Source organism: Entamoeba dispar, genomic scaffold (assembly GCF_000209125.1).
Source record: "Entamoeba dispar SAW760 scf_1105229460567 genomic scaffold, whole genome shotgun sequence".
NCBI classification, from domain to species: Eukaryota; Evosea; order Mastigamoebida; family Endamoebidae; genus Entamoeba; species Entamoeba dispar.
Window position 1 is genome coordinate 1 of NW_001854257.1, and position 23,887 is coordinate 23,887.

Sequence of the window (23,887 nt, forward strand, 5' to 3'; positions counted from 1 at the left end):
TTTTCTTTTCTTCTTTATTTCTATTTTACGTTTCAATGAATACATCTCTTTTTTCTCTTCTTGTTGAATAACTACTTGTTCTTCAACTTCTTTTTGGTTTATATTAATTTCATTATTGTTAGAATTTCTTATAGGTTCTGTGTTATCTGGAGAATTCATAATCTTCTTAATATTAGATACTTTTTTAAAACCTTCTTCTGACTCTTTTCTTAGCTCTTTTTCTAGTTCTACATTCTTAGTACTTTGATTTCTGTTTGGTACTTTTTCTTTTAGATCTACTTTTAGTTGAAAGTTGTAGTTATCTGAAGATTTATGAATAGATTTTTCACTGATTTGTTTAGTTGAATCTTTCATTCGATCTTTCAGTGGTTTTGAAATTAAATTAGGTTTTTTAAATTCAAATCTTTTCATTGAAATATGGAAATTTGATCTCTTATTTTCTTTTGGTTTAACTTGAGATTGTTTTTTGGGTTTATTTATTTCTTTGTCTGTTTCTTGTTTGATTGGATTCTCAATACACTTTATTTCTTTTGCCTCAATTACTTGGTTCTCATCTTTCTCTGATTTTTGTGTTTGTTCTAAAATAACTCTTTCATTTCTTGCTTCTGTAAACACCTTTGGTTGGATAGTTTCATCCATCTTATTTGAGACTATTTCATCTTCTTCTGGTGAAAATTGAAATGAAGTCATACTGTTGAAACTTTTAATACTGGTACTTTCATTTTTTAATAACACTTCTCCACTGTCAGTTGTCATTTTGTCAAACCACTTCATTGTGTCACTATTATCAAATCCCTCTTCTTTTATTATACTAAGTGGATTAAAACCATTGTTTGAATCATGTAATTTGATTTTTTCAATATCATTTTCTTGTTTATTATATTCAATTTGTGGTTGTTTGTTAAAAAATAAAGGTTTCTTCTTTGTTTTAGTAAATAACCTACTCATATAATATCCTTTTATTCAATACTTTTTATTATATACCCGTGTCTTTTCATGTTATAAGAAATGTGGAACAAAAGAAAGATTTTAGGCTCTTCGAATTTTCAGATGTTAAGGATGGTTAGAAATAAATAGAAAATACAATCTCATATTTTTAGATACCTTAAAAATCAGTCAATCAAAGCTATTAGTAAATTCCACAAGGAATTATATTTTTATTGGTTAATAGTAAGTGTTGGTTTATCGAATCAAACGTATCAACACCTATCTACTTTTTATGGACAAACAACACACTGCCTTTATTCATAATGAAGAGTAACTTGAGTCATATCTATAAAATCCTTTACACGGAAAAAGATATGAATAAAAGAGAGACATTGTAATGGTTGTTCTGTCGCAAAAAATTAAGGGGGTATACGCAATTACCCTTTAAATGTTACTCTAAGGTTTTGGAAATACCTAATTGATTGGGGCATCATGTTAAAAATCTTCATTAAAAAGAAGTTTTTTTAATACTCAATGAGGTAAGTTGATATGAAATGGGAAAGGTTAAGAACAAAAGTGGTTAGGCTAATCAACTTAAGGGCTAGACCTCAGTATTAGAGAATTAAATGAGTTAATGAAAACCATTCAAATTAACTAGTTTATGAGTAGATACATGATTCATACTTGTTGGCTATGTAGATCTGTAGTAATAAAAATGTTGTTTTGTAATATACTGTCCTTTGCTAAATAAATAGTGAACTAGATAAAGTATTACTTAAAACAGAAACCAACAAATAAAGAGTAGTGAATTTATGAAAAAAAAGTGTGGCTATTTTTCTTTTGGATTGGGAAGGTGTTTTGTTTGAAATAAGATTATTGAAAAACTTAATTTTAAGAATCATTAAACAACAGATTATAGAGTTGAAACTTGTCAAGAAAGTTAAAATCACCAAATTGAAAGAATGAGATAGAATTTAACTTCTACTAAAACACAGAATTGGCAATGACATTTATTCATGAAAAAAAAAAAACAAGCCACAAGGAATGTTTTGAATTCCCTTTTTTCATTTTTGGTTCTACGTTTAAAAATCAATGACTGAAAGAAACAAGACAAATGAGGGAATAAATGATGAATTTTTTAAGAAGATTATTTTAGTTGGTATTAGTAAAAAATTAGAACATAAACTAATAAACAAAATCTTCTTATTTATGTTTAGCTTCTAATGTTTTGGTTTACAAAGTGATGACATGGAAACCAATAAGCAAAAATTGAAGATACAAAAATTGAAGTAAAAAGGAATGGAGCAAGAATAAGTTAAGAAAAGTGAATGAAATCTCACCAGAAAGAGAAAAAAAGGGAATTTGATTCCAAAATGGTTAAAACAAAGAGACATAAAGAAAACTTCAGCAAAATGAAATAGGGGATGAATCAATGAGACTTGAAACGAAGATGTTTTAAAATTATGAGAAAAGGCAAATGGAATATTTAAATGGAACTTGTTAAAAAATTAGTATAAGAGAATGATTTCAAGCGCTTTTATTACTCGTGTCCCCTTTCATATTGAAGATGGAAATATCTTTGTTATGAATTATGAAGAAAAAAAAGTCAAAAATGAAATGATTAATGCCAAAAGAGAATCAAAGAATAGAGATGCTGCACAACAAGCTTTTATTGTAGGGGTATTATCTCAGTCTGGGTATGAAGTAAATATCAATAGATTATATAAAAGAGGAAGTATAACATATCAAATGTTTACAATTAAAAGTGTTAAAAAGGATAATAAGATTGTATTTGATGCATCTCATCTTGAATTTGAATATGATGGATTAAAAGAAAAGAGACAATACCTTGACGCTATAACAAATAATTATCTTATTGAACTTCTTAATAAAAATGGTGTTAAAGTTGAAGAAAGAAAAACAAGAAAAGTTATTAAACCAAATAGTATTGCTATGAAAAGGTTAAACTCAGTCACCATTAATGGTAAATTCTTTGGATTCAAACATATTAATGAAATTGGGTGTCATTTTAATCAAATTATTCGATCAAGAACATCAACAAAGAGTGGTTCTGTTATTCTTCCATATGACGTTTCTTTTGAATGTGGTAATTTGTCTTCAATTCGAAGTGAATCATGTTAAAGCAAATACTAATAAAAGAGATGTATTTAATTCTATTATTATTATTTTTTTGATGTGTTTTGTTTTCGTTTTTGTAGATTAAACAAAACTCAGAAGATTTTACTATTCATCACCAAACTTTTTTTGAGCTAAAATTCTTTATTTTTAAAAAAATCCAATAAAATTAACTGTAATTACATCCTGCACAACCAGGAACAGGAATATGATGTACTTGTGTATTTTGTGGACTTCCTAAACGGTGACCACCTTCTGGATTATGAGCTCTGTTTCCATTTCCGATTTGGAGGTGATGGTATTCAACCTGTCCAGAAAAATCAAATAACGATGCAAAGCTACTCAATTAATAAAATTAAACACGTGTTAGAAAAAAACAAACTATAAAAAGATTAGGTCTGTTATTGTAATGAAAATATCTGTGAGTGCCATATGAAAATTCTTATCAACTAAAATATGAGATGAACTAAAAAATAATAATTAAAAATGGAAAATACTGTTGAAAGTAGTTTTTCATTAGTTTCATTAATTACCACAATTACAACAATAATTGCATTGTTTATTGGCATTATTGTTTACATCAGTTTGTTTAAAATTACATTTCTTAAAATAAAATGTATTTACTTAATGGTAGTATCAAAGAAGTTTAAAAGTAATAATAAAAAATCTGTTGTAATGATTACTGGGACTAGTGGTGTTGGAAAAACATCATTATATCTTTGTGTTTGTATTCTTTTTTTATTTATTATCATAAGATATAATAAAATGAACTAATAAAATATAGTTACAAAATAATACAACTACAGAAACGTGTACTTCTATGGTTGAAAATATTGGTATTTGTCATGATATTATAACTCAACAACCAATTGAAATAATAGACATTCCTGGTTATGGTAAAGTTAGAGGAATATATAAAAAATATATTGAATCAGCTAAATGTATTATTTTTATGATTGCTGGAGATGAAATTAAGAAAACAATTAAAGACGACGCAGGGTATCTTCATTGTATTATCACCTCAAATACAAATAATTTACCAATATTAATTCTTTGTAATAAGAGTGATATTCCAATGTCTGAATCAAAAGATATTATTAAAATTTTATTAGAAAAAGAATTAAACAAATTACGTATTCGAGTTGCTAAACCAGGAGAAGTAATAGCTGATGATGATTTATATATGTATGGAGACCCTGATGATGAATTTCATTTTGAACAACTCAAGAATCAAATTGTGTTTGCTCAATCTTCAGTAAAAGAAAATGATATAGATTCTATTTGGAACTTCTTGAATGATGTTGGACTAAAATAATTTATTCATTCACAAATAATAAAAATAAAATTTAATTAATACTTCATATATCCATCTTCTATTCTTCTATTTAACGTTTCTAATTGATTTAAATGCCCCTCTTGATCATGGAATACAATATAATCACCATAAGTTGTTCCTACATGGCCTCCCCAATTTTCTGGTGTTAATAAATCAACTCGTTGATTTGTAGTATTTGCAAATTTATAAATCCAGTGACCAAACCCAGGATCTTCTAATGAACTTGGGGCAAAGGTGTAATAATTTTCCCATTTCCCAATAAATTTAATAATGTCCTGACTAAAAATAGATAAGTAACCTCCAGGATAAATGTAATACCGAGGGAGATTTCTAGATAATGGGTCATAATATTTATGTCTTGGGTTAGTATAAGGAGCATGATAAGTTAGTTGTCCAACAACTGTTGGGTTATGAGTATGAGCAAGTAAAAAGTCAGATAATAAATCGACAGTGACAATAATTTCATCATCAACTCGAGTATAGAAATAGTAGTTTGGGAATAATTTAAGTGCCATAATGTAAGCATTAATATTTTTTTGTTGTAAAGTAAACCAATGTTCATTTAAATCAGGCATATCAATGAAATAAATGTCATGGTATGTTTCATTCATTTCAACTAATTCGTTATATTGTTCTAATTGTTTTGCAGACGATTCCACAAAAACAAAAATGCATTTAAATCCATACCGTTGTTGGTATTCATCTCTACACCAAGTATTTCTTGTATTTTCCATATGACTTATTTTAGAAGGAATACTGTGAATAATTGCCAGCCACAATTTTTTAGGATAAGTTCTATCTTCATTTCTTGGTGGATTTTTTGATTGTAGTTCAACATGTGCATATGTATTAAAATCAATCTCATAAGGATAATCTTCTTCGACTTTAAACTTTGGTCCATAGAACTTAGTTACATATTCTCTTTGTTTTTGGGTTATATATTCTTTAGCAGAAAATAATTGAAATAATAAGAGGATTATTATCATTTTTAATTACTGGTTTTTTTCCTTTCTGGTACAATCTATTGAAATAGTGACTGAAGATATAATCTTGTCATCTATATACAAGTATATATATATTTTACTCCTTTTAATTATTGTCATTCTAAAAACCGAAAGCAAAAAAAGGAAAGTCACTTATTGTGGGATGGTTGGGTTTGTGTTGATATACACAAAAATTAGTGCCAATTTAATTTTAGGATCATCAGAGTCATTAAAATTAATTTTTAAGTTTCGTAATGTTTGAATGATAATATCATTTGAGGCATGAATCAAATCAAACTTTGTTATTCCTAGAGCAACAAACCAATTTTCCCTTTCAATTCCACTAACAATAGACATTAACTTTTGGACTTCTAGCTTTTGTTCTTCTTTCCATTCTCCAAAACCGTATGGTAATTTTGAAACATTAATTTTTCCATACAATATAGGAGTATTTAATAGATACATTCTTGCAAATCTTTGACGTTCTTCAAAGAGACTTCTATCTCTTTGAGTATCTCCTTTAATAATATTATCAACAATTGATTCAATAACAGTTGATTTAGTTCTTATTCTTGCTTTTTGAAAGCAAATAGGACATTCATAACAATTTCCATATTTCATTGAGTATTCTAGATCACATGTATAACAAAAGGTATGACCACAACTGAGTGTTGTAGGAACAACAAAAAGTTTCTTACACATAGGACAAGTAACGTTTCCTCTCACAGTATTAGCTCTTAAGTTCATTGAATAATATTCATCTGAAACAGTATCTAAACAAATTTCAGAAGTACTAGTTAAAAAATCACTCGTACTATCAATGTTAGTAGTAGGATTTTCTCCCTTTTTAAGAACTTCATACCGGAAGTTGAAAGAAGAAGATGGTTGTTTAAAAATTGTTCCTATTTCAATACTTTTCCCTCCAGCCAAAGTAATAAGATCCCCATCTCTTAAAGTCTTAAAACTAACCTTTTCATTGTTAACAAAAATCCCATTGGTAGAAAGGTCAGAAATAACAATACCATCAGCAGTTATTTCAAGCTTAGCATGAATTCGTGATATATTCATAGGATGAATTAAACTATCAAAAACAACATCACACTTAGACTGTCTTCCTAGTGTTGTTATTTTCTTAAATAGGTGAATTAAAGTAGGAGCATTTGAGTTAGAGTCAGTACTTTCTTTAATAAGATGAGCATAACAGTCACATTTCCTTTGTTTAAGCCAAACTTGAATTGGTTGAGGGAGCACTACTTTTTTTTGAAGACAATTAGAGTTTTCATTACTTGGCCCTAAGGTGTATCTAGAGTTCATGTGAATTTAGTAATAATAAGATCTAACATCACTCTTTTAAGATGATCTAAATGGAGAGAGGAGTATCTATTCTATTTTTAAAAAAAAACAGGTAGAAGATATAAAACCAAATATATAAAAAAAAGGATACAATTAATCTTGACGAGTAACAAAAGAGACAGTTCTTGTTGGAGTTGCAAAATATTTTTCTTTTTCTTGGAAGACTGAGTTCTCATCAAAGGTATAATGCCTGATATTGTCAAGAAGAATTAAAAATTCGATATCATTATCTGTAACTATTCTTATATTACTAAGAACTATTTGTTTAAGATTTGTTAATTCAATTAAATGTGGTAGTAAAGGAGTAAAACAAGTTTGGTCTTTTAAAGTAAATGATGTGAGTCCAGTAATATCTGAGATAGATAATAATTGAACATTATCACAATCAGATATATAAAGACGTTTTAAAGAAATTAATCCATTAAGTGGAATAGGTTCTTCTGTTTTAATTCTACAATGTCTAATAGATAAAGAGGTAAGATAAGAGAATGAATTAACTGACTTTAAATTTAATAATTGTTGAATAAAATGGAATTCAAGACGTACTAATGAATCACTAATACCAATACATTTATGAATATCAGTAACATCAAATGTAAGATATCCTTTAAAATACAAATTAGGTGGCCATTGTTGAAATCTATTAAATAATGCCTTAGCAAATCTAGATTTAATTTTTCTTTGAATCATTGTCATATGAAGAATGAAAATTCTTTTAGGATCAAATTGAATACCCGTTAAATTAAATGGAGCAAATTGTTGATTTTCTAAAGGAACTGAATATAATTGTAACTGAATATAAAATTTAGAAGAATATTTTAATATATTAAATATTTCTTCACTAATACTATCAATATAATAGAATGATATATGTTTTAAATTTGTGCATTTATCCAATGAAAATACACCTGGATCTTTAACTATTTGGGTACCAGTAATATTTAAATAAGTTAATTGACTTAATTCACTTACTCTATGAATAGAAGAAAATTGGCTAATTGTAGTTGATCGTAAAATTAATGAACATAAATTAGGTAATTTCTTTAAATCGTTAACAGAATCATTAAATGTGTCTAAGTGATAAAAGATATTAAGTGCTGATAATTTTTGCATTGAAACAAAACTTGGAGACCAAACAAAGCATCTTAAATTTTCACATTCTACTAAATTTGAAAACATCTCTACTTCTCTAGGTCCACTAAATCTTTCATTTTTACCGGGATCTTTCCAAAAAGTAAGACTTTTTAATGAGGTTTGAGTTGTTCCAATAAGGGTAGCATATTTTATGATATTTTCTTCTCCAATATCATATGTACCTAAATCAATTTTCGTAAGAGAATGAGCTGGTAATTGACGAATAATATTTGAAAGTAAATGATATTCAGTTGTTGCATTATATGAAAAACATAACGCTTTTAATGTGGAGTTATTAGAAAGCTGTGTAAGTTGTTTATAATCAAATGTAGTAAATTCGTCATTTGCCGAATCACCATTTAATATAGAAGGTGTTAAATATAACGAGTGTATCGGTATATTGACACTTGTTAAATTTCTTTCTAAACATTGTACTTGAATTAAATGATTACAAATATGTTGGCACTTATGATTAATTTGTAAGAAATGTTTTAAATCAAAGTACTCAACGTATGAAAGAATTTGACAGAGTTGTAATGTTGACAATTTGGTCATACCTAACAATTATTTAAAGATGAAGAAAAAAATAAAATAATAAAAAAGAAAAAAAGAAAAGAAAATAGAATAAAAAACAAAATAAAACTAACAATTTCAAAATGGACTTTAATGAATTAATTTTAGACTTTTTTCCTAAAGGAAAAGAACTTTAAATGTTTATTCCAAGATGTCCATAAGTCATGTTGAAAAAGAAAAGAAATTAATTAAAAAAACTAAAGAAACTATGGAAACAGCTACTTGGAAACCTGTTAGAAAAAGGTCTAATTCAACACGTTCTGGAATTCGTTTAGGTATGAGAAAAGGAACACCATCTCCATCATCTACTCCACAAATACAAAGTTCTGTTGTTATTGAATCAAAAGAAGCTCCATGTGTAATTGAAAGTAATAAAATAGATATTAAAATTCATGAACCAAACCAAAAAACTGATGAAATATTGCAAGGAAAATCTAGGTATGCTGATGTTCAAAGACAATTTACATTTTGCGAAGTTGTTGGAAGAGGAGGATTTAGTGTGGTTCATCGAGCAATTTATAAAAAAACACATGAAGTTGTTGCATTAAAAATTATTGATAAAACAATTGTAAGAAAAGATCAATTAGAAACATTGTCAAGAGAAATTGGATTTGTTAAATGGTGTGAACATAAATATTTGTTACAGGTATATGACATATTAGAAGATGATGATTATATTTATGAAGTTCTTGAATTTGCTCCTGGAGGAAATTTATTTCAACGTATTACTAAAAAACCTTTAACTGAACAACAAGCCCAATGGGTTGGATATCAAGTTGCTTCAGCAGTATATTATCTTCATACTCAAGGTATTTGTCATAGAGATTTAAAACCAGAAAACATTTTGTTAATGGAAAAAGATGATGGTTTTAATATTCGTTTAGTAGATTTTGGTTTAGCTAAGAAATTTACTGATGATGTATTAAAAACTCCTTGTGGTACTTTTGATTATGCCCCACCAGAAATGTTACTACACACACCACAATATACTCAATTATGTGATATTTGGAGTTTTGGTGTAACTATATTTGTTTCAATGTGTGGATATTATCCTTTTGATGGAAATAGTTTAGCAGAAAATATTGAACAAATGCAATCTGGAGATATTAATTTTGATGATGATGAATGGGAATTTATTTCTTTTGAATGTAAAGATTTCATCCGAAGATGTCTAGTTGCTGACCCAACAAGAAGAATGAATATTGAAGGAGTATTAACGCATCAATGGTTATGTGGTGCTTCAGTTTATTCAAATCCTTATTTTGCAAATTTATTAAAAGAATTAAGTCAACAAACAATGGACAAAGTTGTAGCACCTAAAAAAATTACTATTGATAGAAATTAAAATTTTACAGTATTTTATACACTTTGTTTCAATTAACATTACTGTAAATTAATTGAAATTCACTATTCTTTTTGTTCTAATAAGTTATAATATCATTCTATTATTTATATTTTTTTTACTATTATTCTTTTTTTCTTATTCTTTTCATATAAACTAACTAATGAAATTTATTATTAAATTTTACTTATTATTGATATGACAGACACTTTGACACAACTCCACAAAACTCGTATTGAAATAGGATCTCTTCGTCAAGTTTTAGAAATTATTTCCCTCAGAACAGAGACAGCACCAATACCTATGCAAGTCCCATTGGCTGTTGATAGTTTTAATGAGCCAGTGGCATTATTTCCTGTTACAGTTGAACCTACGAAATTGAATACTTTTTTAGTTCAATTGAGTGATGAATATTATCTAGAAATGACAGCTAAAGAAGTTGAAAGAAGGTTAAATGAGAAGATTAAGAAATTGGAAACAACGGAACAAACATTACTTGATAAAATCAAAAGTACTACAAATGAAGCAAAGCATAATGTCGAGGGAGATGTTCGTAATATTACAGAGTTTATAACTGAAGAAGAATACCAACAAATGCAACAAAAGAAAAGACCAATCCAAAAAACTAAAGAAGTTGATTATCAAAAAGAACGGGAATACATCAATGAACTTGCATCTTTAGAACGTGAATTAGAACGTTCTGGTAAATTAGAGTATGTAGAAAAAATTGGAAATACTGAAGAAATTGAAGAAATCCCTGAAAGTGAATTTAGTGAAATGCCTGGTGTCAAAGCAACAATCGTAGAAAGGAAAAAGGACAAGAGACAACCTCCACAAGAAGAAAAGCCTAAGAATTCTCCAATTAAAAGTAATGGTATTGTCGAACGGAAAAAGGAAAAGAAAAACCTTTCTCAAGACAGCAACCCCCCTAAAAGAGTCTCTTTATTCAAACAAAGAATGGGAAAATAATTATCCTTTGATTAATAATTAAAATACTTTTTTATTACTATTATTCTTTTTGAGAAAATTTTTTGTTACTAGAGTTATTAGTGAAATGTGTACAGTAAAATATTATGGAATAGCTATTCTATGGGAGGTTTTATTTTTGTTAGATCGTTTGGGTGTTTTAAGTTTGAAAAGGTGTTCTTCCTTAGTTCATTTCTTTTATTAAGGGGGTTTTTCGTCCTTATGATACAAAAAGTTAAATTTTAATGCTATTACTAAAGTATAATTTAAGACATAGATCATTTCATATTCTTAGTTAACAGCTCAGTCAATACGTTTACTTATCGTATTGATTGGTTCTATTCGATCTAAAAGGTTTTATTAAATTAAATATTTCTATATATGTCAACTTTCTATTTCATATTGGTTCTGTTGGAGTTCGTGTATTTATTTGTTTTATGTAGGCCATTTAATTCATTACTTCTATCTTGATAAATTACTTGCCACTTATTAAAACATTATTTTTATCTTTTGTGGTTTGACTCCAAAGGCTAAATCTTAATTAATAATAAATGAAAAAGAGTTGAAATATTTTAAGTATAGATAAAATGAATTATTTATACTCTACATTTCCTTTATTATTATTTTATTATTAATTTTTTCATACAAAACAAGAACACATGAGTGTGATTGTATCAATTAGTTAATAATGTTGTTTTCAGTCAAATTAAAAAGATGAATATTCTCATACTATTAAAATAAATAACGTTGAATGTTCAAATAGCTTTAATTATTGAAATACTGCCATTTTAACGTCAAACTTTAATTGAATAATGAGGATAATAACTTTATTTCATTAAAAAGAAGTTAAAAATATAACTTTATTGACTTATTAAATTCATTTTGATAAACTTATTATATAAAAGAATCAATAGTTCTAAACAAATGGAATTGACTGTAATTATGTATAATATAAAACCATCTTCTATACCAAACTATAACTTCATCAAATATCATATAAGATATAAATGTAGGAATTATTATTACACACACTAAATTATTAAGTAATGTTGAATATTACTGTTATTTTGTTCAATTAACAAAACAATAAAATAGAATGTTAGTACCATCTGAGATGAGTTTGAAACTAATGATCTTCACAATGATTATTTATTTGAATGTGCATATTTTCTATGACTAATTTCCTTAGTTGATAATAAAACATTGTTGAATATCAATGATTGAAAATATGAAATATATTTAATTTTTATTTTCTTTGAAACAAATTAATTGTTATTTTACTAACAAAGTATCATCAAATCTAGTATCCTTTAATTAAAATGAAATTTAATGTTTAAGCTTTTAAATTTGAATATTATTTAATTAAATTATCTTATTATTTGGTCTATTTAATTGGATTATGAAACTATCAAATTTGAATAAAATATAAATTAAAGATACTCTTGTTCTTTTTTAACAATATACTATTTTTCATTTAGAATAATTAAAGTAATAATTCATTTATTTTGAAGTATTGTATATTTTATTATATAAGTTATTGTATTAACACAACAGAGATAAAAGAATTAGTTATGAACATGTACATTGAAAAGAGATATAAGTAATTTACTTCTAATAAAGATAGTTTTCTATTTAAATTTAATGAATAAATATATCTGTCATTCCTAACACAAACTAAGCTTACATTAGCAACATTTTAACAAATAAAACAAACTAAATTGAAAACTTAATATATTTGTAACAATGATCATTAGTTAGTTAACTATTAAAACGTATTGTTGTGTTGATATATTTGCAAAGAAAGTAATAAATAAAAGTAACAAATTTAATGAGTAAGTTTTAAATAATATAACTAATAGGATAAAAATAAGTATTGGAGCAGATGTAACTAGTTGTTAGAATTAACAGATAAACTATCAACAATAAATAAATAAAATCCTTGATTAAAACATTCTTTTATATAAAAGAATACAATAACTAGAACTATAATTTCAATTAAAAATGATGAATTACATTAACACATTCAGAAAAATGAACGACAAGTAAATTTTGAAAAGGTTTTAATGTTTAAAGAAGTAAAATTGGTGAACAATTCAATAAGATAATTGATAAAGAAACTTAGTAACAACTTATTTTAATAAATTGAATAAGTTAAATGTATTATGTCATACTACCATTTCAAATAATTTAGAATAAATAAAATGCCAACTAAAAATAATAAACTATATTTTAGAGTGATGAAATCAAATAATAAATCCAATTGTTAATTTCAATATCGTTAATTAATAATACTTTATTTTTTTGTAAATGGTTTCTTAAAATGGCATTACCCAATACTAACAAGTAATTAGACAAATACATTCTTTTATTTAAATGATATTTCAATAATTTTGATTTTGGACATTGGTAGTTCTAAAAGAAAGAATTAAATAAGAAACAATCTTTGTTTAAATTTCTTGAAATAAAAGTTTATAAATGTTTGAATTAAAGGAATGAATAAGGTTTTGGTGTCGTTAGAAAAGTGAAACTATCACCACCACATAAATGAATATAAAGGAATATACTGCTTTCTTTCAAGTAAAAAAAGCTATATAACAAATAACTAAAACACGATGTAGAAATAGTTCTAAACTCAACCCACCATCAAGTTTGTTGAATTAAATAAATTTTTGACTAAAAAACAAGTTCAACAAAACAGCAATAATATGAGAAAATTGTATTTGACTATATCTAAATAACAAATGATACCTATTCCATTCTTTACTAATACACAAAAATAACCAAATTAAGCGTTAAATCAATTACAATTTCAGAACAATTGTAGTGATGTTATCTGTTGATCCTTTTCCTATTGCTAATTGTGTTAATGATTTTGCTGATGTTGTAAATTCACAATTATTTGATTCTAATACCTCTTTAATTTGTATTCCATTGAGTGTATCCCATAATCCATCACATCCAAGAACAATATATTTATATTCTTCTTTCCATTCAACTTCTTTAACAAATGGTTCTGATACAATCCATTGTTTCAAATGATGATCTCCTAATCCTCGTGTAATTGCTACATCTCCACTGACTCTTCCGTTTATTATCATTCCACCACTTTCTTTAATTCTTTTTGATTCATCTTCATTTGTTGTTTTATGTTCTTCACTCATTGAAATTATTTCATTTGTTCCTATAATAATTCCACATGAATCTCCACAATTTGCCATATGAATTATTCTTTTCTTTTCTTTTATTTCAATAATACACAATAATCCACAACATCCTGAATATTCAATTCCATTTTCTTTTAAACTCATATCCATTTCGTACATTGCATCTTGCATCATTTCTTCAAATTCTTCATCTTTTCTTTGTAAAACTTCTTTAATTTTATCTTTAACAATTTTAGCACAATGCTGTGCTGCTGTACGTCCTCTATGCCCATCAAAGATTGCATATAATGAATAGATATGACCTTCTATTTCAATTAATGGATCACAAATAACATGAGCATCCTATTTGAATTAACTCTTTTTTATTTCTTTTGATTCTTGAAAACAAACTTCCATTGTTCTTCGTTTTGGATAATTTTTATCTGAGTAATATGAGTATTGAGAAACAGTCACTGGGTTTGATGGTATTTCACTCATTCCACTATGAAATATTCTTAGTTCTTTTCTTTTTGTTTTTATCTGAAAATGTTGTTTTCACATTGTTTAGTTCTTCTTGTTTTAATGATGGAGAAGAAGTAACAATGATGGTGGTTCATTGGTATTTAGAACACAAAGGAAAAGAGGTATAAATGAATGAGAGAAGAGTGGTGAAGATAAAATAAAAGAAGAGGATAGTAAAAATACTAGAAGTAATAATAAAGAAAGAACCCTTCAAAAGGAACAAAGAAAGAGAAAACAGAATAATGTCTGAAGAAGAACACACGAAAAGGGGTGATGAAGAAAAAAGTGAAACAAAGAAAATTAAACAAAAACAAGAAAGAAAAGGAAAGAAACAAAGAAACACTGAAAGAAAAGAAGAGAAACAAGAAAAGAGATTTGACCGAAAAGGATTAAGTCGGGAAGAAAAAGAAGAGTTACATAAAGAAGACCAAATCTATAGAACAATATTCATCCAAAATTTATCATTCAGAACAACTGAAGAAGAACTCAAAGAAAAAATGGGAGAATACGGGGATGTATCATATTGTAAAATTTGTATGGATAAAGAAAAAGGTATTAGTAGAGGAACAGGATTTGTTTGTTTCAGAAAAAGAGGAGTAGCAGATAAAATTATTGAAGAAGCATATATGTTTTCAGGGAATAAAGAAAGTGATATTGAAATTGATGGAAGAAGATTAATTCTTCAGAAAGCAATAAAGAAAGAACAAGCAAAAGAAACAAGTGATAGTAAAAAAAAGAAAAAAGAAGGAATTAAAGATAATAGAAATGTTTCATTAGCAATGGTTGGACAAAAAACAAAAGAAGAATATCTTCAACTTGGATTAACACCAAATGAAGCAAAAATTCGATTAAAAGCACAAATGGAACGAAATAAGAAATTAAAAAATGTTAATTTCTGTGTTAATAAATATAGAGTGTGTGTAAGAAATATTCCAAAGAATTCAAATAAAAAGATGATTATGGAAACATTTGGGAAATATTGTATGAAAGGGAAAATATCAGATATTAAAATTATTAAAGGAGAAAGAGGAAAAGCAATTGGATATTGTTTTTTGACATTTACAGAAGCAGAAGATGCATATCAATTTGTAGAAAAAGTCAATGAGAGTCTTCAATTTAAAGAACAAAGACGAGTTATGGTAGAATTTTCAATTGATGATATGGTTAAATTACATAAATTCAAAGCAGAAATGGAAAGAAGAAAATTTAATCAAGAAAAGAAGAAATTCATTGAAGAACATTCAGTAAACAATGTTGGTAAAAGAGTCAAAGTTACATCTCTTCCTAAAGAAGTTATTAAATCAGAATCAACAACAAATATAAAGAAAACAAAGAAGAAAGGAATAAACAGAAAAATTGGAATAACAAAGAAATTTAATGCAAAGAAATCAGTATTATTATAAAAGATTTTCAATGAAACACAAAGAAATTATTGAATGGTTTTTGAATATTTTAATAATTCATTCATCTCATCTTCTTTTTTTTTTTAATAAATTATTGCAAATATTCAACACCTTCAACCATAAAATAATAATTATATCTTGAAGAATATATAAATAATGAATATAAAAATCATTAATTCTTTAAAGAATATTAAAAAGAATAAAAAATAAAGATAAATAATATATAAAAGAAGTAAGACCAATGTATTAAATATAAAATATAAATTGGATATAAAGAACTTTTTAAATTTCAAAATAATAAGATAAATGCTTCATTTTAGAATGATGAAATAAAACAATGATGACTATCTTATAATTAAATTTATATACCTGTTATTACTCTCTCTCGTTATATTATGTAATTTTATCATCACTATATTGTTGTCTTTTCTTTCTTAAAGGTTTACAATATAAAACAGTAATTTACTTGCATTGTTATAAACTCGATGCCTTAACGTTCTTATTAAATAATATTATGTGAATTAAATTATGGATGCCATTGATTGTTTCTAGATTATATTAGTTAATTTCTAATTTTTACTTATTTAATAATTTAAATTTTGTTTATCAGCTTTATGTCGAAATATTATTTTCTTTATAACATCCCTTTCTTGATTTATATTTTAATAATAAACCTCTTTTCTGTTGTTGTGAAATAAACAGTTACCAAGATTGACTAAGCTGTATAATAATAATCTATCTTATTCTTACTCATTTCTTTTATTCATCCATCTCTTCAACCTTCTTACATATATCTTTATTTATACTTGCTATCAGTTGTTTAGTCTTCAGGTAGTTCTTAAGTAAATCACATAATTTCTGAGTATTTATTCAACCAACGTTAAGGCAATTTGTTTCTGATATAAAACACAAGCCTCACTAAATTAATAAATTTGTATAGTGCTTAATTTTTTGTGACATTAATGCTTTGTAAAGAGATTGGTGTAGATATTTTAACTTTTAGTTCAAACGAAAAAAAAGAGATGAAAAAAACCAAAGAAGAAGTTAAATTTAATTAACAAAAAATAGGGCTTTTTTAATTTTTTCTTAAGAAAAAAAATGAAAAATAAGGAAAAGCAACTGAAAAGATAGTAAAGATTTTTTTAAATGGAACCAGCACCAGGGTGTTATCGTATTTGTTTAGCATCAGACTTCTTTTACCCGAATATGGGAGGGGTTGAATTTCACCAATATCAAATCGCACATTTTTTTGTAAAACATGGACATAAAGTTGTTGTCATAACACATCAATATGGGAATAGAACAGGTGTAAGAATATTAAAGAATGGAATTAAAGTATATTATTTACCATTACTTCGAATGTTTAATGAGTGTTGTTTTCCAACTGGAATGAGTGAACATGCATTAATTAGAAATATATTAATTAGAGAACAAATTCAAATATTACATGCACACCAATCTTTTTCAGCAATAAGTCTTGAATCAATGTTTTTTGCAAGGTTATTAGGAATTAGAGTTTTTCTTACTGAACATTCATTATTTGGATTAAAAGGACTTGCAAGTATTATGTTAAATTCAGTACTTCAATATTCGTTAGCAAATAGTGACGGAGCAATTGCAGTGTCACATTGTACTAAAGAGAATATGTGTATTAGAGCAAAAAGAGATCCAACAAAGATATATGTTATTCCAAATGCATTAGAATCAAGTAAATTTCAACCAGATATAAGTAAAAGAGATCCAAATCATATTAATATTGTTATTTTAAGTAGATTGGTATATCGTAAAGGTATTGATTTAGCAGTTGGAATTATTCCATATATTTGTTCTAAATATCCTAAAGTAAATTTTATTGTTGGAGGAAATGGACCAATGATGTTAAATTTTGAAGAAATGAGAGAAAAATATCAATTACAAAGTCGAGTAAAATTACTTGGTGCTATTCAACATTGTGAAACTCGTGATGTATTAGTTCAAGGTGACATTTTCTTAAATTGTTCTTTAACAGAAGGTTTTTGTATTGCAATTATTGAAGCATTAAGTTGTGGATTACATGTTATTTCAACTCATGTTGGTGGCATTAAAGAAGTACTTCCAAATAGTTTAATTAAATATTCAATGCCAACAGTTGAAGATTTATGTAAAAAAGTTGAAGAAGTAATTCCAATTTGTAAAGAAGAACGTTCATGGGAATTTCATAATGCAGTAAAATCATTTTATTCATGGGAAAGAGTTGCGTCACGTACAGAACAAGTTTATCATGAAGTTCTTCAAAAACCACAAGACGACCTTCCCAGTCATTTCAATAAGTTTTGTTTATTTATTCTTTTTTTATTTAAAGGGATAATTTCCATTAATTAATGAATGTAATTAAAGTATAAAAAAAAAAACAAAAATACTTATTTATTTAGAATGTATTATGAAGGGGTTTATTCTGGTCCATTTATGTTTTTCTTACATTATTTCTTATTGTTAATTTCTTGTTTCCTTAATTTTATTTGGCCTAAAGAGTCTATTGAAAAAGCATATGAAATTCCAAGAAAATGTTACAGAAATGGATTGATTAGTGAAAGTAGTGAAGAAAAGAAAACTAAATAACTTGAACTTTAAAAAGAAATTTAAATAAATTATTTTTTTATTTTTTGTTTTATTTTTGTTAATAAAATCTAAAATCAAAAAGAACTTAAAAATTATATTTTTCTAAGGTAGTTTTATGCAATTCAATTATATTTTATTATTTTTGATGATTATTGCTGCTTTTGCTTCATTTAATGTATCTCCACAACAATTAGAGAGAGAACAAAAGAAAGGTGGTAAATTTTTTGTTGTTTGTTATACAAATGAATGGAGGTAAAAAATAATATATTAAAACGTAGAGATATTATGCACCATGGTGTGGATTTTGTAAGATGATGTCTTATGACTATAAAAAATTATTCAGAAAATATAAAGGAACAAAGGTTACAGTTTGTCAAATTGATTGTGATAAATATAATAGCTATTGTGAAAAGATGGGAATAGAAGGTTTCCCTACTTTAAAGTTATATGATGGTGCATCTTTAATTAGTGAATACGAAAAAGACAGAACATATAAGGATATGGACAAATTCCTTTCTGATTATCTTGCTTAATTTAATTTCTTTTTTCATAAATTTTTTTGGATTAATAAGAACTTAACTCAACTTAATCAATGAGTTTACAAGTATTACCCCATGAGGAAAGTCTTTTTGGTTTAGAAGAAAAGAACGAAGGTAAAATTATTTTAATGCAAGATAAGTTGATAAATGGTTTTGAAGATGAAGTCTTAACAGATTTAAAAACATTAAACATTGAAAATTGGTTAGAACTTAGTGAAATGTTTCCAAAGTTTATTCATTGTGTTGTTGCAATGGGGTTTGTGAATGAAATTTATATTTAATGTCTTTTAAGTTTACTAATTATCATTTAGTTATGAAAAGATACTTGTGTATTTACTGGAATTATTCCCTAAAAAAATCGAAACAAAAAACGTGATTGGTTCTACTCTTATTTATACTGCCATTGAAGCAAGACAAGATAATCTCACTCAAATCTTAATTAACAAAAGAGCAAACCTTCTTGTTATCAATGGAAGGGGTAATTCATTACTTCATGCAATTTCAAAAAGAAGTGGTAGAGATATTTTAACTCTTATGCAAAAAATTATTAATTTACAGCCATCACTTTTAAATGTACAAAATAGTTATGGAGAAACTCCACTTCATCTTGCATGTTTATGTGGAATAATTGATAATGTAGAATTATTATTAAAAAATGGAGCACATACAGACATTGAAACAAGGAATGGAAAAACGCCAAGTATGTATGCTATTGAATCAGTAAAATCAAGAGAAATTCAAGTATTGATTAATAATTACACACCAAAAATAACTAAAATTGAAGAAGAAAAAGAAAGTTTTACACAAAAAATAACAAAATCAATAAAAAATACATTACAAGTAAAAGAAATAGTAAAACTAGAAGAAGATACAAAAAATGTTCAGCCTTTTCAAAAAGAAGAATTAAAAGAAATAGAGGAGATTGAATCTGATCACGAATTTGAAGATGATATAAGTTCAATTATTGAAGAAAGAATTTGCCAAATTGAAGAAAAGAAAGAAGAAGAAACAAATAGTAATAATAAAGAAGAAATAAAATTAGGAATGTCATTAAAACCACAAAAAATTATAAAAAATGTTTTATATTTAGGTACACAAGAATATAGAGAAAGAAAACTAGAAATACTAATTCAAGAATTATGCAATTTATATCCAATTGATACATTAGTAACTGATACTTCATTAACTTATACCCCAAATCAAAAATATAGAATACTATCATTAGATGGTTTATCAGATAATCCAATTCTTCAAATTTATATATTACAGAAATTAGTACAAAAATTTCCAATGTTTATTGCTAAATGCAATGTAATTTCAGGAGTTGGAATATCAGCATTTATTGCTGGTTCAATTGCAAAAGGTTTATCTTTAGATTTTTTAGAAAAGGTTTTTCCTTTAATAGAAAAATATACTAGAATTTCAAAGAAACGACGATTCAATGCATCTACTAAATATACTAATCATTATTATGATATTGCATGTTCATCTTTATTCTCTAACCAAACACTTTCTAAATTCCCAAGAAAATTTTTTACATATTACCAACAACTTTCTAATTCCTTTGTTATTGCAGAAGGAAGTGAAAGGGCTAATGAAGCAATTATGAAGTCTTGTTCTCTTCCATTTCTTTTTAAACCATATTGTAATTGTATTTCAGGAATGATAATTCAACCAAACCCTTCTAATTATGCCTTAATGGATGCACTTAAGACAGGAATTAGAAAAGAGGATTGTGTTGTACTTTCACTTTCTAATGGATTTGAACATTCAGAAGATGGAGAAGGTTATTCTGATTTCTTTTTGAGTGACTGGTTCTCTTCAAAAGAGTTTCAAAACTTTGAAGGTCAAATTAAACAGTCATCAGTTTTTTGTTCAACAATTCTTGGAGATAGATTTTTAAGATTTTCACCAATGATTCATAATACAAATGAAGAAGACCTAAAGAAAATAGTTCAAAAGATGAGATTTTCTAAATTAGAACAATGGTTAAGTAAAGAATGGTTTAATTAAAATAGATTTTTTGTTATTATTATTGTTTAAAAAAATATAAAAACAAAAAAGTTACTATAAAAAATTGTTGTAATATTGTTAGTTTTAGCAATATGTGTGATAAATCATCTATTCATGTACCTATTAATTTAATGGATCGAATTAAATATAAATTAGAAATACCAGTTATGTGGAATGAAGATTCAAATACTCATGAGGATGAAATCTTTTTTGAAGAGGAGGATAAATTAATTACAAAAACAAAAGAACAAGAAAATAAAAAAGATGTAAAAAAAAAAGGGATTATTAAATACTCAAGAAAAACAAAAGTAGAAGATAAAGAAGAAGAAAAAAAACCAACTAATATATCAAAAAAGTTATTATTATCTTCAAAATTAAAGAAAAAAGAATTTATTGCAGCAGATGAAGAAATTAGACAACAAATAGAATATGTTGTTACTGAATTAGAGAAAAGACAAACAGAAGAAAATCCTATTGTTGATGGAATAATAACAAACTCAAAAAAATTAAATGAAAATGAAGTACTTCCTAATACAGATCTTAAAAAGGATGTTCTTGATTTAAGAACAGCAAACAATACTATTACTTTTGTTTCAAATGAAATCCCACCTATATTAATGAAACAAAATACACCTAAGAATAAAATTCAATTACGAACAACACAAAATAAATACCATTTTCCAGGAACTGAATGTGGATTTGATACTATAAAAGAATATAAATTAATGAAATTAAATGCAGATAAAAAAGAATTGAAAACAATTAAAATTCTTATTAATGAATTAGATAAAACAATAGAATCCTGTAATGAAGAAGAATATAAATGAAAAAAATATCAATTTAAAATAATTTTTACATTGTAACATTTTGTACTTTTGCACAGATTATTTTTGGAATAAATCCGACATGAGGTCCTTTTACTGCTTTATACAAATTACCAGATTTAGCAAGAAGATAAATACGATCTCCTTTTGTGAGAGATAACATTCCTTTTGTTCCAGAAAAATCTTCAATTGCTACAAACAAAAATTTTTCTAATAATTCTTGAACAAAATTAGATGGAAAAATTCCTGGAATACCTCCTTTTTTACCAATCCACCAACCATCTGATTTATATAATATTTCTATCACATCATCAACTCTAAGAGACATTTCTCTTTCAGCACTTGCAGTAAATGGAAATAAAGCAACACATTTACCAATAGTTGGAGCAAATAATAATTTATTAATTAATAATAATAAATTTGATGGTTTTGATGGTGGAATTGGAGTATTTTGTTGATGAGAATGTTGATAAAACTGTTTTATTCGTGCATCAACATTAGGGTTGATTGTAGTACCTTTTGTAGTGTCTGGTAATACTTGTTCTTTATGTTTTGGTAAATGTAGTCCTTGACAAATTGCATTACATTGATGAGTTCTAAAAAATTGAGAAATTCCTACTTCGCCAAGATTTGTTTCTGAATAAATAAACTTGTTTTGATCTATATGATGTAGTGCTGGATCTGTAAGATAGAACTTATTATTGGCATTAACCCCTTGAATATCACATATCAATAATGTTCCTTTTGTATGAACCCATGTCCAATGAGCAAATGCATGTAACGTTGAATGGAATTCAGATTCATTAATCCACCCATTATTGTCAATATATTTGATAAAATATCCATTAAGATATGGCTCTACAAAATTAGGCGTTCTACATGTAGCAGCAACTGCTTGCTCAGTTTGTTCGAGAGTTAAAACTTTACCATCTAATTCTTTTGTTGGATTTGGAATAAATAAATAATTTGGAAGGAAATGAAGTTTATTTGGTGAAACATTTAATTTATTGAATATATTTGCTAAATAAATACAAATTAATTGTCGTTCAATTGTTTCTAATAACATTGTAAGCGGTCTTTGTTGGAAAAATCGTTTAAGAACAATTCTCTCTCCATACCCATTTATTGCTCGAAAAGCAAGTCGCTCTCCTCCTTTTGCAAATGGAGCTAATTCAACCCTAAATGTACTGTGTTGAAATAAAAATTGATTTATTCGTTGATTTGATGCAAGGAATTTTCGAATTTGTGTAGTTTCATTAGGAACAGTAATGATATATCCACTCACTTGAGTTTGGTATTGTGGTTCTTTTTCAGAAAGTAATGGATCTACCATCATATCTCTTGACATTGTCACTTTTTGTTTTTCATTGTTTTTAAGTTCTTTTTTTAAGAATATTAGTTTTATATAACAAAATAAAAAACATAAATCAATTGAAGAGATGAAAGTAATTAAAAAATAACTCAGAAGTGAAACTATAAAGATGAAGTAACCAAAATGATTTTCATTTAGTGTCCAGTATTTTATTCAATTATTAGTTGCAGATTTATTTTTTCAATTCAAAAGTGATAGTTTAGGTAAATAAATGAAGGTTAGAATTGACAATCTCAAATTTTTATTTATATTTTGATGTTTTATAATAGTCATTCCAAAAAAAAAAGATTACCATATCAGTTAATTTACAATCGGATAAATATCTTATCGTTTAATTAGACTATTTGTCTTTATTTCATTGTTTATTCTTTTATTTGTAAAAGAAATGAATCAAATGTATAAAAGTTTTTTAAAGAGGTAATATTATTCTTGTATATGTCACTGAATCTATCTTTTTCTTTTCAATTTTTTTATTTTTATTACAAATCATTTTCTTAGTACTTAACGTATTTTCTATTCAATTGTTTCATTTTGTCTGTTCTATTAATGATAAACTAATTTCTTATAAATTTAAGTTATAAATTTTTGTGAAGTTAAACATATAGAATACAAATTGATTTATCTTTTATAAAGGTTAATATTTCTTTTTTACTAGTTTTATTATTACTAATTTCAAAAAAGGTAATAAGAATTAAAATTAGATAATTATTTGAAGGGTTCTTT

At 26.0% G+C, this 23,887-nt stretch overlaps 15 protein-coding genes across 15 annotated transcripts, besides 26 other annotated features; 9 read left to right on the top strand and 6 right to left on the bottom strand.

Annotated features, from left to right (window-relative positions):
- Nucleotides 1-948, bottom strand: EDI_111330 (uncharacterized protein; the record flags this gene model as incomplete). The annotated part of the gene is made up of 1 exon (XM_001737348.1): nucleotides 1-948. A coding segment is annotated over one exon (948 nt), but the record flags the coding sequence as incomplete, so codon positions are not given.
- A 1,500-nt stretch (nucleotides 949-2,448) lies between these two features.
- On the top strand, nucleotides 2,449-3,069 carry EDI_111340 (uncharacterized protein; the record flags this gene model as incomplete). Its single annotated transcript, XM_001737349.1, has 1 exon — nucleotides 2,449-3,069. The coding sequence occupies one exon, from the start codon at nucleotides 2,449-2,451 to the stop codon at nucleotides 3,067-3,069; it is 621 nt and encodes a 206-aa protein (XP_001737401.1).
- A 23-nt stretch (nucleotides 3,070-3,092) lies between these two features.
- Nucleotides 3,093-3,120: a sequence feature (AT_rich).
- Nucleotides 3,121-3,530: 410 nt separating this feature from the next.
- Nucleotides 3,531-3,551: a sequence feature (AT_rich).
- On the top strand, nucleotides 3,550-4,378 carry EDI_111350 (signal recognition particle receptor subunit beta, putative; the record flags this gene model as incomplete). The annotated part of the gene is made up of 3 exons (XM_001737350.1): nucleotides 3,550-3,646; nucleotides 3,698-3,786; nucleotides 3,848-4,378. The coding sequence occupies 3 exons, from the start codon at nucleotides 3,550-3,552 to the stop codon at nucleotides 4,376-4,378; spliced, it is 717 nt and encodes a 238-aa protein (XP_001737402.1).
- Nucleotides 3,797-3,846: a sequence feature (AT_rich).
- Nucleotides 4,379-4,391: 13 nt separating the features above from the next.
- Nucleotides 4,392-4,419: a sequence feature (AT_rich).
- Nucleotides 4,414-5,385, bottom strand: EDI_111360 (uncharacterized protein; the record flags this gene model as incomplete). Its single annotated transcript, XM_001737351.1, has 1 exon — nucleotides 4,414-5,385. The coding sequence occupies one exon, from the start codon at nucleotides 5,383-5,385 to the stop codon at nucleotides 4,414-4,416; it is 972 nt and encodes a 323-aa protein (XP_001737403.1).
- Nucleotides 5,386-5,535: 150 nt separating this feature from the next.
- Nucleotides 5,536-6,696, bottom strand: EDI_111370 (uncharacterized protein; the record flags this gene model as incomplete). The annotated part of the gene is made up of 1 exon (XM_001737352.1): nucleotides 5,536-6,696. One exon carries the CDS (start codon nucleotides 6,694-6,696, stop codon nucleotides 5,536-5,538), a length of 1,161 nt encoding a protein of 386 aa, XP_001737404.1.
- Nucleotides 6,697-6,828: 132 nt separating this feature from the next.
- On the bottom strand, nucleotides 6,829-8,424 carry EDI_111380 (uncharacterized protein; the record flags this gene model as incomplete). Its single annotated transcript, XM_001737353.1, has 1 exon — nucleotides 6,829-8,424. The coding sequence occupies one exon, from the start codon at nucleotides 8,422-8,424 to the stop codon at nucleotides 6,829-6,831; it is 1,596 nt and encodes a 531-aa protein (XP_001737405.1).
- Nucleotides 7,531-7,571: a sequence feature (AT_rich).
- A 28-nt stretch (nucleotides 8,425-8,452) lies between the features above and the next one.
- Nucleotides 8,453-8,511: a microsatellite.
- Nucleotides 8,512-8,593: 82 nt separating this feature from the next.
- On the top strand, nucleotides 8,594-9,787 carry EDI_111390 (calcium/calmodulin-dependent protein kinase type 1D, putative; the record flags this gene model as incomplete). Its single annotated transcript, XM_001737354.1, has 1 exon — nucleotides 8,594-9,787. One exon carries the CDS (start codon nucleotides 8,594-8,596, stop codon nucleotides 9,785-9,787), a length of 1,194 nt encoding a protein of 397 aa, XP_001737406.1.
- A 98-nt stretch (nucleotides 9,788-9,885) lies between these two features.
- Nucleotides 9,886-9,979: a sequence feature (AT_rich).
- Nucleotides 9,980-9,982: 3 nt separating this feature from the next.
- On the top strand, nucleotides 9,983-10,753 carry EDI_111400 (uncharacterized protein; the record flags this gene model as incomplete). The annotated part of the gene is made up of 1 exon (XM_001737355.1): nucleotides 9,983-10,753. The coding sequence occupies one exon, from the start codon at nucleotides 9,983-9,985 to the stop codon at nucleotides 10,751-10,753; it is 771 nt and encodes a 256-aa protein (XP_001737407.1).
- Nucleotides 10,754-10,763: 10 nt separating this feature from the next.
- Nucleotides 10,764-10,798: a sequence feature (AT_rich).
- Nucleotides 10,799-11,105: 307 nt separating this feature from the next.
- Nucleotides 11,106-11,133: a sequence feature (AT_rich).
- A 230-nt stretch (nucleotides 11,134-11,363) lies between these two features.
- Nucleotides 11,364-11,391: a sequence feature (AT_rich).
- Nucleotides 11,392-11,973: 582 nt separating this feature from the next.
- Nucleotides 11,974-12,003: a sequence feature (AT_rich).
- A 56-nt stretch (nucleotides 12,004-12,059) lies between these two features.
- Nucleotides 12,060-12,131: a sequence feature (AT_rich).
- Nucleotides 12,132-12,198: 67 nt separating this feature from the next.
- Nucleotides 12,199-12,283: a sequence feature (AT_rich).
- Nucleotides 12,284-13,551: 1,268 nt separating this feature from the next.
- Nucleotides 13,552-14,391, bottom strand: EDI_111410 (protein phosphatase 2C, putative; the record flags this gene model as incomplete). Its single annotated transcript, XM_001737356.1, has 2 exons — nucleotides 13,552-14,256; nucleotides 14,305-14,391. The coding sequence occupies 2 exons, from the start codon at nucleotides 14,389-14,391 to the stop codon at nucleotides 13,552-13,554; spliced, it is 792 nt and encodes a 263-aa protein (XP_001737408.1).
- Nucleotides 14,392-14,657: 266 nt separating this feature from the next.
- On the top strand, nucleotides 14,658-15,818 carry EDI_111420 (RNA-binding protein, putative; the record flags this gene model as incomplete). Its single annotated transcript, XM_001737357.1, has 1 exon — nucleotides 14,658-15,818. One exon carries the CDS (start codon nucleotides 14,658-14,660, stop codon nucleotides 15,816-15,818), a length of 1,161 nt encoding a protein of 386 aa, XP_001737409.1.
- Nucleotides 14,731-14,787: a microsatellite.
- Nucleotides 15,100-15,172: a microsatellite.
- A 74-nt stretch (nucleotides 15,819-15,892) lies between the features above and the next one.
- Nucleotides 15,893-15,914: a sequence feature (AT_rich).
- A 23-nt stretch (nucleotides 15,915-15,937) lies between these two features.
- Nucleotides 15,938-16,047: a sequence feature (AT_rich).
- A 15-nt stretch (nucleotides 16,048-16,062) lies between these two features.
- Nucleotides 16,063-16,084: a sequence feature (AT_rich).
- A 286-nt stretch (nucleotides 16,085-16,370) lies between these two features.
- Nucleotides 16,371-16,419: a sequence feature (AT_rich).
- Nucleotides 16,420-16,964: 545 nt separating this feature from the next.
- EDI_111430 (phosphatidylinositol N-acetylglucosaminyltransferase subunit A, putative) lies at nucleotides 16,965-18,416 on the top strand (the record flags this gene model as incomplete). The annotated part of the gene is made up of 2 exons (XM_001737358.1): nucleotides 16,965-18,127; nucleotides 18,230-18,416. 2 exons carry the CDS (start codon nucleotides 16,965-16,967, stop codon nucleotides 18,414-18,416), a joined length of 1,350 nt encoding a protein of 449 aa, XP_001737410.1.
- Nucleotides 18,171-18,228: a sequence feature (AT_rich).
- A 7-nt stretch (nucleotides 18,417-18,423) lies between the features above and the next one.
- Nucleotides 18,424-18,518: a sequence feature (AT_rich).
- A 43-nt stretch (nucleotides 18,519-18,561) lies between these two features.
- Nucleotides 18,562-18,949, top strand: EDI_111440 (protein disulfide isomerase, putative; the record flags this gene model as incomplete). The annotated part of the gene is made up of 2 exons (XM_001737359.1): nucleotides 18,562-18,645; nucleotides 18,695-18,949. 2 exons carry the CDS (start codon nucleotides 18,562-18,564, stop codon nucleotides 18,947-18,949), a joined length of 339 nt encoding a protein of 112 aa, XP_001737411.1.
- A 59-nt stretch (nucleotides 18,950-19,008) lies between these two features.
- Nucleotides 19,009-20,968, top strand: EDI_111450 (ankyrin repeat-containing protein, putative; the record flags this gene model as incomplete). Its single annotated transcript, XM_001737360.1, has 2 exons — nucleotides 19,009-19,211; nucleotides 19,267-20,968. 2 exons carry the CDS (start codon nucleotides 19,009-19,011, stop codon nucleotides 20,966-20,968), a joined length of 1,905 nt encoding a protein of 634 aa, XP_001737412.1.
- Nucleotides 20,016-20,044: a sequence feature (AT_rich).
- Nucleotides 20,960-21,034: a sequence feature (AT_rich).
- Nucleotides 21,035-21,060: 26 nt separating this feature from the next.
- EDI_111460 (uncharacterized protein) lies at nucleotides 21,061-21,795 on the top strand (the record flags this gene model as incomplete). Its single annotated transcript, XM_001737361.1, has 1 exon — nucleotides 21,061-21,795. One exon carries the CDS (start codon nucleotides 21,061-21,063, stop codon nucleotides 21,793-21,795), a length of 735 nt encoding a protein of 244 aa, XP_001737413.1.
- Nucleotides 21,204-21,303: a microsatellite.
- Nucleotides 21,785-21,823: a sequence feature (AT_rich).
- EDI_111470 (elongation factor 2 kinase, putative) lies at nucleotides 21,821-23,140 on the bottom strand (the record flags this gene model as incomplete). Its single annotated transcript, XM_001737362.1, has 1 exon — nucleotides 21,821-23,140. One exon carries the CDS (start codon nucleotides 23,138-23,140, stop codon nucleotides 21,821-21,823), a length of 1,320 nt encoding a protein of 439 aa, XP_001737414.1.
- Nucleotides 22,181-22,214: a sequence feature (AT_rich).
- Nucleotides 23,141-23,887: the final 747 nt, after the last annotated feature.